The sequence below is a fragment of the Panonychus citri genome, unplaced genomic scaffold (genome assembly GCF_014898815.1).
Source record: "Panonychus citri isolate SS breed McGregor unplaced genomic scaffold, ASM1489881v1 Contig00054, whole genome shotgun sequence".
Classification (NCBI taxonomy): domain Eukaryota; kingdom Metazoa; phylum Arthropoda; class Arachnida; order Trombidiformes; family Tetranychidae; genus Panonychus; species Panonychus citri.
Genome location: NW_026515459.1, coordinates 1 through 12971, shown reverse-complemented (window position 1 = coordinate 12971; position 12971 = coordinate 1). Strand labels below are relative to the sequence as shown.

Genomic DNA, 12971 nt, shown 5'->3' with positions numbered 1-12971 from the left:
AGAAAAATTTTATATGAATTTTCTGTCTTCCTCTGCTTCACCCTACCGCATATGTTTACATTTACATGTTGCTTGGACCTCGATCTGAAAGGTACCGTGAGAATTTAAGTCTTTCAAGAAGAGGATACAAAGTGATCATATTCTTGCTTCTTATTTCGCTGTCGATGATTTAACCGAGATAATCCAAGATGGTGTACAGGTCGTTGTCTTTCGTTTCGCAATTCCAGAGTTTCGTTTATTGTGTTGTTTCAGACGATATATTGTAACAACTTTCTAGTTGAAACTTAAAACTAAAACTGATTAAGGTTAAGAATGAAGATAATCTTTATTAGCAAAGAGCTTAAAGTAAAAAGTGCAACTGCACTCAAAGATTTACAGGATTATATTGCCTCTCGGGTCATAAACTAAGCTCCTTTTATCCTCCGGTGGGAGTTCTCGTAGGGTCAAAGTTGGTGTTTAACTCACAAAGAGCTTTGATTGGTTAAAATTTAGGGTTGGTCAGTATAAGAAGCGTGACAATATCTTAAATGTGAACGAGAATGTAGTCGATCGATATCGTATTTGTGTGTATCGACCTCTTAATCGTCGCACCGATTTGGAGTTTGTGAATTTATTAAGAGGTCCCCTTGGATTATCTGCTGATGGCTTTGTGTTCGTGGAAAGAAAATTAATCAATTGTCATTTTTATTTATTTATTGATGTTACTAGTGGGGTATTGGATGTTTTGCTAAGAAGAGGTAAGTTCAACCTTAGAATTTTAATTGATTAAATACTACTGTTGTAATACCACTATTGTTTCTATTTTTGTTTCCCAGGTATGCAAGCCTCTGTATGGGAGAAATCGTTCTATTTTTGTAGTAAAGTCTCGTACTTTCTAGTGAAGGTTGGTCATATTTGTCGGTCAACTGTAATCTGTTATAGGTGTGGTCATTTATCACATCAAAATGGCTGTAAGAAGTTCAAATGTCCAACTTGTAATCAGCACCACGGAAAGAAATTGGTTAAATGCACTGAGACCTTTAATCGAATTCTGCGAAAAATGGTTAAATATCGGGTGACCGAAAATGAGTGAGCATCTCAGGAACCACGAAAAATGAAGACATGAAAATTTCAGTTATCAATGTATCGACCTTCTAAATCAATAATTTGTTTCATTCGTTTCGGTAGGTCATCAATAGCGTTTTGAAAGTAACCGAAAGGTCGACTCTCTTTCCATTCGTTCAACAACTCTTCTTACTCTTTCTGGTCGCTATAACTTCGTTGTCTGACCTTACATTTCAAATTTCTAAACAGAAAATAGCCGCTTTGGCTTAGATCTGGGCTATAAGGTTGGTGAGGAATAATATAAAATCCGATCTGTTTTAGTTTTTCTTTTGTTACGGCGGCAGTATGAGGACGAGCGTTGTCCTGTAAATAGTGTATGAGTTTACCCAACAAAGATGGCCTTTTTCCTTAATGGCGATAATTAAACGATCAAGAAGATCACAATAATAATCAGCGGTAATTGTAGCACCAAGGGGTAAAAAGTCAAACAATATTATTCCGTTTAAGTCCGAAAAAACGGACAGCATTGTCTTCTGTTTGTTCAAAGTAGGCTTTTCCCGTTCTGGCCTTGGTTCATCCTCAAAGCACCATTCTGATGAGCCATGAATTCCAGAATCAGGTTCATACGATATCCAAGTTTCATCTGTAGTTATGATTCTTTTTCGATAATGTCCCCAATTAGTTGAAAAACGGTCAAGAAAAGTTCGTGCGTAGCTTATTCTTGCCTCTTTTTGTCTATCTGTAAGCTCTTTCGGTATCCATCTTGCAATCTTTTTTATCATCTTGAGGTCATTCACCAAAATTGACCCAACACTTTCTCGAGGAATCCCCTTTTCACTGGCTATCTGTCGAACTGACATTTTTCGATTTTGTCCAACTAGATTTCGAACTAAGTCCACATTCGTTGGAGAAGTCCTAGCTTTTTCCGCTACCTGTGGTTACAGAGATGCTCACTCATTTTCAGTCACCCGATATGTGAATGTACTTGATGAGGTGTATCTCGATGTTCATTTGTCACACCATGGAACAGCTAATGTACCTGTTTAAAGATTTTCACTGGATAAATATTAATTAAAAGTCTTAATCATTATTATTCAAAAACATTTCTTCATTTTCTAATCATGTATTCTCTTTCTTCTACGAAGAAAGCATATTCTTTATCTTCATCAAGTCCAGAGAAATTGACTGTTCTAAAGTTAGGAATTGGATTTCATAGTCATTTTCTAATAGGTAATTCGATAGTCTAAAGTGATTTCTAATATTAAATTTGTTCACTCTTAGAATAATTTCACACTCCAATCAGTTAACTTTTAACCAGGAATCACTAGTTTGAAAGATCGGAAGGTTAATCGTTTTACCTTCGAAGATGACAAATTTCCTTGTCACGAATAATAGAAAGCTGTTTGAGATGAATATAAAGAACCATCTTGATTGAGCGATTAAAATGGAATCAATGCGGAAGTCGCTCCATCTAAAAGTAAAATGTTTGGCTTACGAATCAAGGCTCGAGCGATTGCAATTCTTTGCTTTTGACCTCCGCTCAAGAGCATTCCCCTTTCTCCGACAACAGTCTCGTACTTTTGGGGTAGATCACGAATGAAATCATGAATCTTTGCCTGTTTGGCAGCATCTTCGATCTCACTTTGAGAGACATGATATTCTAGACCATAGGTTATATTGTAAGCGATGGTACCACTGAAAAGTACAGGTTCTTGTCCAACAAAACCAATGTGACTTCGTAAATGAATTAAGAAATTAACCCAAATGCTTTACGCTCAAGCAAAACTTTCTGCTGGCCTCGTGTTCAAGATAATCGAAAGTCGATCAGCGATCAACAATTTATCACAAGATGGTCTGAGACCAATCAGGTGAAAGGAAACATTTACGATTTCTGAATAGAATTAATTTTCGTTCTCTTTCTACTTTGGTTAAATAGTAAAAACTAAACGTTTTTTCCTCATTTTAATTTTAGATTTTCGTTAATGAACCAGAGACGAAGAACAATATTGAGAGAAGAAAAACAGAACGAAAGTGGAAAAGAAAAGAAAAGAAAAGAAAAAAGTGACATCTATTGTGAATTTAGAAAAGAAAAAATTCTGTGCTCATGCACCTTGTGGATTTTGGATTTAGTTTCTTGTTTTCTTTCATTTGATTTCACTTGTTTTCATTTTCATTGTAATTTATTTGTTCACTTATTGAGTTTTGTTTCTTCTGAGATCATTTTGTGTATATAACTGTTTTCAATTTATCAACGGATAACATCATCATTATCATCATCATTAAATATGTTGGAATCATTGATACACTTGTGACTTTGTTTTGTTGAATGTTTTAAACATTAAAATAAACCATTGGTTCCGCCCCGACTCTCTCAATGTGTTTGTTATCTGCAATGAATTTCCTATTACTCTAATCTTATTTACTGTTGATGTTTCTAACATCAGCAATTGAGCTTCTCTCTTTCCAAGAGTCACAAAACTGATGAATTTTCTCTTATTTGGTGATCAATACCTGACAGTCCATCGACTGTGAATAGTGTTTATAGTTATTATATTTGACAATCGGACCACCTTCCTATGTTCAGTTGCTCAACCAATGCAACAATCTTGTTTTTGAATTGTGATAAATGTGGCGCAACGGTAAGCGCTTTCCTTGTCCTGATTGTCATAAAACATTCGCAACCCAAGTAGATCTTAAAGCACATCTAATGAGACATATCACCCAACATCCATATGTTTGTTTTGCTTGTGGTAAAGGTTTCAAATATGATCACACTTTGGACTTTCATATAAAAAGTCAACATGGTGCAGAGAATGGAGCCTCCAGTGGAGGTGCTGGCGGCAGTGGTAACAACAATATTGGATCTGGTAAAAATGAACAATTTAACTTGAAATCTTTGAATCGAAAAAGCTGTAAGATGAAACGAGAAGTGCCCGATGATAAGGCAAGTTTATTTGGTACAAGTAACGTTGATGGCCGAAGACTAGTTTCGCAACTGCAAGGTGGTTTATCATCACCGCACGATTTGATCGTTAATAACCATAACAATGTTCCCTCTAACAACAATACAACCTCTTCCACGAGTGGAAAGGCTAATAGTTGTGATGATCGTCTAGTTGTCAATGAGATTTCCAGTGATCTGCGTCATCATTTATCTACTAATCCACTACAATTGACAGGTTTGAACTTATCCTCTGGTCCTGTTGGCCTTGGTCTTCTTGAACCAAGTATCTTGAATGGACTGAAATTTCCTATCGCTTTGAGTTCCTATCCATCTGCATCATCAAATTCATCTCAATCATCATCCAAGTCAAACAACAACACTGTACCAATTGTACCACCACCAATACTACCTTCATCCACAGTGTCATCATCACTTGCATCATCCACATTAACATCATCACTATTAACAACTACAACACCACCTTCACCATCACCTCTTGTATCATCACTGGCACTATCATCATCATCATCTTCATCATCCACATCTTCAACACCAATATCTTCGACCAACAAAGAGAAACTAATGAATTCATCTCAAATGTCTTTGATTGATTTCGGTTTACAAGGCGATATCCTATCTCCGCGAAATTTACAAATTAAATCAGAAAAGGTATTGATATCCATTCTCGAAGGTGTTCATCCAACGAATGAGCAATTGTATTCATTGTATAAATGTTGTTTATGTGGTTTCGCTTTTCCCAGCCTCGAACCTGTCAGTATTCATATTCAGTCAATGCATTCAAACAATTTAAATTTAACTTGTGATAAATGTGGCGCAACATTTAAATGGAAAAGTGAATTACAGTTACACGAACAATTGCATAAAGTGATGGATCAGTCTATCAATAGTATAAATCCAAGTTCAAACAAGTGCAAATCTCATCTACAATTACCACAAGATTCTCATCATTCTCACAGTAATCAACAGCATCAAAGAGAGCAACTCTTGCAACACCAACAACAACACCAACACCCCCAACATCAACATCAACATTACCACCAACAAAAACAACAAAAACAGCAGCAACAACAACAACAATCACGTGCATTGGTTATGCCTTCATTTCTACAACCTAATTTAGTTTTCATGAATCCCTACTTGAGTGGGGATCAACAATTAATATCCAAAGGAGGTGACGAAACGAAAAGAGCTAAAATAAAAATAGAATCAGAGGAAGAAATCAATGGACGAGAAGATGTTGGTCAAGGGTTGAATTTGTGTCTGAAACGTAAACACAAGTCAGAAATTTGTGATGCTAATAACAACAACAACAACAACAACCTTAACCACGACAATAATAATAATGATAACATTATCAAGCATAATTGCATAAACTTTGATAATGAAAATAACATAAATAATTGTAATGCTCATGATAATAATAATCATAGTAACAATACCAATAGTCGCGAGAGAGTCTCCTCAATGGTGATGGATGAGCCAATTGATTTAAAAGTTGAGTCATTGTTTGCTGATTCAAATAATAATATCAATAATATTACACCGATGAACCCACTAAGCTTTTTACATTCGTCTCTAATGCCGCCATCGGTTGGACTATCATTTCCACCGCCAACCGCATCACAATTAACATCAGCAGCAGCGGCAGCCGCAGCATTTGCTGCGGGCATCTCATCTCAACATCAATCTCAGAGTGAGAAAAACAAACAGTTACATCAACATTTTCAAAGTATTGCATCAATGGTGTCAGGAATATCCACCATGACAACGACGACCACTTCAGGACCTGCATCGACATCAGGACTTGGGACAGGTTCCGGCTCTGTTTCGTCGTCATCTTCTTCAGGCAGTATCAATGGAAATGGAAGTGGTTTTTTAAATGTTGGTGAAGTAGTAGGAGGAGGTGGAGGAAAAATTCGAGAACCTATCGGGGATATTGAAGAAACAGCCCCTGGTCAGTTCAAGTGTCGTTATTGTGAGAAAACATTTGATCGTATATTTTCAGTTCATCGCCATGAAAGAGTTCACACAGGGTATAAACCGTGCATATGTAGGGTTTGTGGTCGAGGTTTCAGTGAGAAAAGAAATCTTCGACATCATATCATTCGATTCCATAGCGATGGAAGTGGCCGAGAACTTTTGAAAAGAGTTCGCAAAGAAAAGTCGATATCGGCAGCATCATTTCTAAAGAAAGCTGCTGTTCGTCTTCTCAGCAACTCAAGTTTAGAAGCGAGTGCAATCGGGGAAGAGGAAATTGACAAGAAGCAAAGTGATAAAAACAATAGTGCTCGTGATAACGAGGGTCGCCACGAAATGGCCGAGACCAGAGAGGAGAAGCAATCTGATGAAAGGCCTCGGCCTCGGTCTCGGTCAGACGAGAGTACAAGTGCAAAAACAAGAAACAGAGAGAGTTGCAATAACTCTGATTATAACGAGATTGGATCAGATGCAAATGGAGAACCTTATGTCGAAGATGGTGACAAAATGTGTGCAGTTTTTTCATCTTCTTCATCGTCCTCATCTTCTCGTCGTAGAAAAAGCAAACCAAGTAAAAAAATAACTAATATAGAATCGACTGAGAGAAGTGATGAGGAGTCCGAATTATCTGAAAACATTGCAAGTCAATTTGTGAGAAAAGACGAAAATGATGAGAAGATGCAGATAAAATATGAAAATGAAGAGGAAGATGGAAATGAGTATGGGGGCAGGGAGGGGAATAAAGACTCGTATGGAATAGACGACGAAGAGGAGGACGAAGAGGAAGAAGAAGAGGAAGAGGAAACCCGAGATAATGCGATGGTTGCTGATTATTGTGGTCAGGGTGATGATTCCAATGAACAGGGAGACACCGATGGTCGTGTCTGTACGGAAAAGGAGAGGGACAACGGGACGGAAGATGAGAGAGTCAAGGATTGTGCTGATGAGACCAACAGTAACTGTAATAACAATGATCTCAATGGTTCTTTAGATGGAAATAAATGTTCCAAAGAAGGTAAATTGAGATCACATGGAGCTTTTTTCTCGAATTACAGTCCAAGGTAATTATGATTGTGTGTTGGCCACACGATGTCCATCGTTTTAATTTTGATCTGTTTGATTTCTTAAGACTTGCACTGGTTGACAAAGTATTAAAACGGAGTAAACAAAGTAAACCAATGATTGGACCCGATGGTAGATATTTATATCCATGTGATCACTGCCAAAAGACATTTTGTTCATCCTCTGATCTCAATCGACACATTGGATTCCATGAGAGTAAGGGTAATCTTGATGAATTACTTTTATACATACAATCTTCATTTCGTTGTTGATAATTTTTTTGTTCAATATCTTATTTCTTTATTTACTCATTAGATATTCGTCCATTTAAATGTGAATTCTGTGATTACCAAAGTCGCACAAACAGTCAACTTAAAGTTCATGTTATGAGACATGCTGGTGAGTAATATTGCAAAATGTTTTCTAATTTTACACTTTCATTCAGATTCAGTTCTCATTCAGTTTGGACAATATTTCGCCATTTCAGGTATCCAGTAGGCGCATCGTACTCTCTGCTTTTCTCCATGTTTGATATTCTCCATTCTTTCTAAAATCAGAATACATATAATCACTGAATTTTCTTATTTCATTATTCTTTCTTTTTCTATTGAAGTTGAAGCATAGCGATGTCATTTCCTTTCTTTCTTTTGTTCTCGTCCGGTTTCAATTCATCCATGACTCTACTTTCTCTCTACTAGCACCTTCATCTTCACCACGCCCAAATCTATCATCATCATCTGACTAACAATCATATCAAAATCTTGTTCATTTTCATCATCATTCTCATCTTCTTTCTCTTGATCTGACTTACAATTATTATAGGATCTATGACAGTCCTTAGCAATTTTATTCTCAAAAGAATCAGATATTTACCCAAGAATCATTTCATGCCAATTTTACTGGTTCCTTGTTATCAAGAAGAGTTTCCATTTCTTCATTACTACTTATAAGGTTCTACTTGTCACTATCACTTTTACAAAATAAAGAAAAAAATCACGTTCTCAGGCATGCATGACGACTGATGAAGAAGAAATGAAGATGATGATAGTGATAATATGATGAATAGGTGAGGATGCTGATATGACTTTCAAAAACTACTTTCACTCGTAACTGAAATTGATCTTTGGCATAATTTGGCTATTCGTTTAACGTGAATAAGGGCCTAAATTTTATTCGGTAGTTTCATCAACTGATTGGATTGCATGAAGACAATAACTAAATTGTGGTTGCAAATCAACCGTAGACTTTTTTGTTAGATCTAGAACGAGGATGACGAGGATAATAGAATGATTAAAAACGTGATCTTCTTTATCCTCAGTTACACATTGAACATTCTTGTTGATGTAAGCTAATCAAATCGTCTTTACCTTCTCGACCTTTATCATTTTGTCCAAGTTTATTTTATCAACGTGATATTATCTCTCTCTCTCTCTCTCTCTCTCTCTCTCTCTCTCTCTCTCTCTCTCTCTCTCTTTGCATCGCCTTCAACAATCACCCAACCACTTGAAAACTTTCATTTCAAAAGGTTTATTGTGAAACGCGTTTTCACATGATTTTGATTATGTCTTTCATGTAAACTTGTGTTTGATAACTTATGATATCCTCCTGAGGATAATAAGCTTTGTCACGAGCCTGGGGAAATGAAGAAAAGACGAAGGAGAGAAAGTTGAAGAAAATGAGAGAATCTATCTATTTCAATGGAAGTTGCTTCTAATGATAATTATCATCAGGCATGGCCAATTCATTTTGATGATTCCTATGCTCACTCTGAGATCACATTCATTTATGAAATATCATGTCATAGAATTTGCTGTGAAAATGAAAAGAGAATAAGAGATGAAGAGGGGTGAGCAGAATGCAAGAAGATAAGACCACAAAGTAGAATGAGAGACATTGAGGTTCTTAAGAGACTGAGCAAAGATCGAGAAGCCCAAGTTACTTGTCATTACACTTGCTCATATTAAATTGTAATGCAGACAATCAACAGTCGGGAATAACTGTTCATGATTATCATCAAGACTAATGTTTGAAATCTATTGCATTTCATTATTGTTGCAAACCGAGTGACAATAATTGATTAATATAAAAGCGCTTTTAATTACCCAAACATTAAATTTCCCTGTGCAAATTCAGAGATGAGAACATCATGTATTAACCATGAAACCCAAGCTCACCTTGAATATTATCGATATTATTGATATATTGATACATGAGCCTTTCTACTGCAAACTTTTCACTTTCATGTTGATATTACACCAGCGTAGTTGCAGCGGTTAACTACTCTTGTTTATAATGCAACTAATTGTTGCTAAAATACAACATTGATCGGCTTCAATTAAGAAAATACTGGTAATTCATTGGGTCATGAAAGATAAGAAGACAAACTATTGAGCATGATATTAGTTATTTCATTTTTTGCTCTTCTCACAATGGACTGCAATTCATCACTCGATATGGTTCAGCTCTTCTCTGTGATAGCTCACAGGTATCTCTTTCCCATTGCTAACACCAGCAACCACAATGATGATTTTCATGATCATCATTCTTGATCATATATCCCAACCCCTTTTTGCACTTACTTGAGAAAGAAGCTTAATAACTTTGGACTTCAATTAGATCTCCTTCTTGGTGGTGGCTTTTAACTTGTCTCCAGGGTGCAAAGAGCATTGAGTGTTATTATTAGATCCCTATGGATGGATGAGAAAGAGAACTTTCATCAGAATCTGAAAACATGGTTCGCTTAATCTCCAGCAATTTTTTATTCTACTAATAAACATCAACGAAATGATTTCATGTCCAAGAGAATGACAAACCTTCATCACTTTTCCCTTACTGACTCTCTACACATTAACAAATCGTGAAACAAATTCTCAGTTTAAGAAACTAAACAAACATTTATTATGTTTTCTTATTCACACACATGAACAAACCAATTAATCTTGATGTCGTTCCTAAATATACATGATTTCATAGCCAAGGGTCATCATTTCATCGATCAATTGATAATAATCCCAACACAATTATCGCCATGAGATTTTAATGACTTTTAACTAGTTTTCTTTTTATTAAGAGAAGAATTGACCATAAGTTCATTAATCAAGTGAATAAATTCTGTGTGATTGGCGGAATTACTATTGATACTTCATCTCAATATAAGAAAAGATTTTAAATTGGTGATGAAGCAAAGAGAACAATTCACAAAATTCATTCAGAACAATATTATTGGGCGCATCTTTCATGGGAACAATAGTAATGAGAAATAAACATCCATGCGAAGTATTATCTTTTTTACTGAACAAAAAACTTGATTGTTTTTGATTGTAATATATTGAGTTGATTGAATTGAATTATCTGATTACATTGTAAACATTAGTTACATGGATCAGTGAGTAAAACTTGTTCATCTGTTGATCGATTTTGTTATTAAGCTCAATTGTTGGACACTTTCTTAATTTTGTTACCTTGACGATTAACTAATTATGTCTATATTTTTGTTGTTTAATCTTTCACAGGAATCAAACAATATCTATGTCATACCTGCAACTATAATGGAGTAACCCAATCTGATCTGAATCGTCATCGGAAAACTCAATCACACAAATCAAGAAGTGGGAACATTTGTTCAATATGTTCATTGGGATTTTCCACAGCGACATTACTTGAAGATCACATATTCAAGTTCCACGACAACAACAATAACAACAGCGAAAGCCATGGAAATAATGACAAACGAGGACTATCAGCAAGTCCAAAAGAATCCAAAAATGGATCGTGTTTATCATCTTCACCACTCGAAGCAACTTTATCCGTCTCGATAAAAGATGGACCAACTGCATCGACATCGACATCGACATCGACAATGTCAATGTCATCAGCATCTTCACCAAGAAAAGCATCCAAAACAACAACTCCACCACCTGCAATGTCCGAACCCATGAAAACCGAAAAAGTCAATGAGATGGACAAGAACAACAATAATATCGACATGAATCACAATAATGTTCTAGGGCTTAATGCAAATAGATTTTCAGTTAATAACTTGTTGTAAGTGTTTGCCCGGAAGCAAAAGAACGAGATTATCTGACTGCGAACATTCTTTTGGTCAATCACCTGACTTGACAAACCTCCTCGATTGATGAGCATTTCATTGATTGCTCTTACCTGTTGATTGCTACCAGAGCATTTTATTAGTATTATTACCCGGTCTTCCTGTTTGATTGAATTCCCCAAGTTTCAATTTTTCCTGATCATCTCATCAATGTTATCACTTGTAATTCGAGGTGAAAGTAGTTGAATCTTTGTTAAATATTTCACAATTTTCTAGATACAATGTAATGTAGACTGAGCGAGCTTAGTGCTGAGCTACACTGAGAGTAGACTGGAATTAGCTCTGACAAGATTGAGCCAAGTTGCTTCATCTTTCGGATGTTTCCACAATCAAGCAAAATTATGATGACTCGAAACCAATGGCAATTGCATTCCCACCAAATCCAATTATTTCCAATAACTTAACGAAATGTGAACACAAAATGTGTATTCCTTGTATTCCTTGTATAACTTATTATCTCTTCTTTCATTTGATTGTTTCCACTTTTTAAACCTTAACCATTTCCATTTCCATTTCCATTTCCTTTTCTCGTTTCTATTTTTTTATGAAGGTACAATTTGCCCTAGACTATGTTCCTCATCTGTGAACATGGTGAATCTTGGTCATGATCCAATTAATTGCAATATTTATCGACACCATCAACACCCATTGAAACAGTTAACTGGAAAGTTATCAATGAACAAGAAATCAAATGAAATTAATACGAGCTTATGCCTTAAAATACTTGGTTGCTTTATGGCTTAAATTGATAACTTTTTTCTGTGATTGTACAAATTAAATCATTTATTAAACATTAAAACACCTTTATTATAATATATTATCCACAAATTCCGATTAAAGTCCCGTTAAAGGAGTAATTCGATTTACAGAAAATTGAATATTTTGGTTGAGCCAACTAAACCTTATTGACTTGGAATATTCAAATTCTTGTTCCATTCGATCATCAATGATTCTTTTAAACAAGTGAATGTCTGATTTCAATTAAAACCATTAATCGAATATGATTAACAATCCACGTGATTTAACATCTGAATAATTTTCCTTCATCTCGTCTTCTTTTGAATCACCTGGATTAACGAAACTCAATCTCTTGGATTAGATTTCGTGCATTTTTCCTTCCATCATGGATAATGTTCCAGGATCGAAAAGGATCGATCGAGTTAATCGATATACTCAACGCGCTCAATTCAACAGATCAAACCTTTGGAAAATCGAAATAAAGATGATTAATATTGTGGTCGCAGTTACTTTATTCTCAATTATTATTTCGGCGATTGTTTATGATCGAAGAAAAATCGTAAACATCTAATCTTTGAAACTCGAAAGAGTTTCACAACTTAACCCGTTGTTCGAATAATCGATGGATCGAAATGTCCGTCGGCCTTGATTAAAATCGATTAGAGTTCGATGGATCGAGGGAGAGAGAAAAGTGAGGGACGAATTTCTAAAGATTAAGTTTATTCTCCAGCTGGTAAGTGAACCTTCATTCCAATTGATTGGAAGTTAATCATTAGTAAGAATCTACTAAATTGTTTCCACTCAAATCCATCAGTTCTTTTGTTTTTGTTCTTCGACTTGAGTTTTTAAAGTGATTCCACTTAGTCGCTTTATCTAAAATCCGTTGTGTTTTGTAGTCGCTAAAACACCAGATCTATGGCTGAATTTAGGCCAGAAGATGATGAACTCATCTCCGAACGCTACTCTATTGGTAGTGGTGTTAAATCTCAAGAGTATCGAGTCTCTGGAGCAACAAAAATGACGATTGGAACCAAGAGCCGTAAAGTTACATCAAAAAATGAAAAATTCGTAAATTGG

At 35.6% G+C, this 12971-nt stretch overlaps 2 protein-coding genes across 3 annotated transcripts; one reads left to right on the top strand and one right to left on the bottom strand.

The window, feature by feature from the left end:
* Positions 1-2483: 2483 nt before the first annotated feature.
* LOC128385859 (multidrug resistance ABC transporter ATP-binding/permease protein BmrA-like) lies at positions 2484-2795 on the bottom strand (the record flags this gene model as incomplete). The annotated part of the gene is made up of 1 exon (XM_053344790.1): positions 2484-2795. A coding segment is annotated over one exon (312 nt), but the record flags the coding sequence as incomplete, so codon positions are not given.
* Positions 2796-3192: 397 nt separating this feature from the next.
* On the top strand, positions 3193-11976 carry LOC128385857 (probable WRKY transcription factor protein 1). Of its 2 annotated transcripts, none has more exons than XM_053344789.1 (4): positions 3193-7047; positions 7116-7264; positions 7364-7447; positions 10561-11976. In XM_053344789.1, exons 1-4 carry the CDS (start codon positions 3671-3673, stop codon positions 11094-11096), a joined length of 4146 nt encoding a protein of 1381 aa, XP_053200764.1. In that variant the 5' UTR covers positions 3193-3670; the 3' UTR covers positions 11097-11976. The 2 variants fall into 2 exon arrangements, with proteins under 2 accessions (XP_053200764.1, XP_053200763.1); XM_053344788.1 differs by having other exon boundaries at positions 7116-7270.
* The last annotated feature ends 995 nt before the right edge of the window (positions 11977-12971 follow it).

Bases quoted from the DNA above. Each gene is read 5' to 3' on its own strand.
- LOC128385857 (XM_053344788.1), top strand. From the start codon at position 3,671: ATGTGGCGCAACGGTAAGCGCTTTCCTTGTCCTGATTGTCATAAAACA. The intron at 7,048-7,115 runs GTAATTATGATT...TGATTTCTTAAG, and splicing joins TTCTCGAATTACAGTCCAAG to ACTTGCACTGGTTGACAAAG. The intron at 7,448-10,560 runs GTGAGTAATATT...AATCTTTCACAG, and splicing joins TCATGTTATGAGACATGCTG to GAATCAAACAATATCTATGT.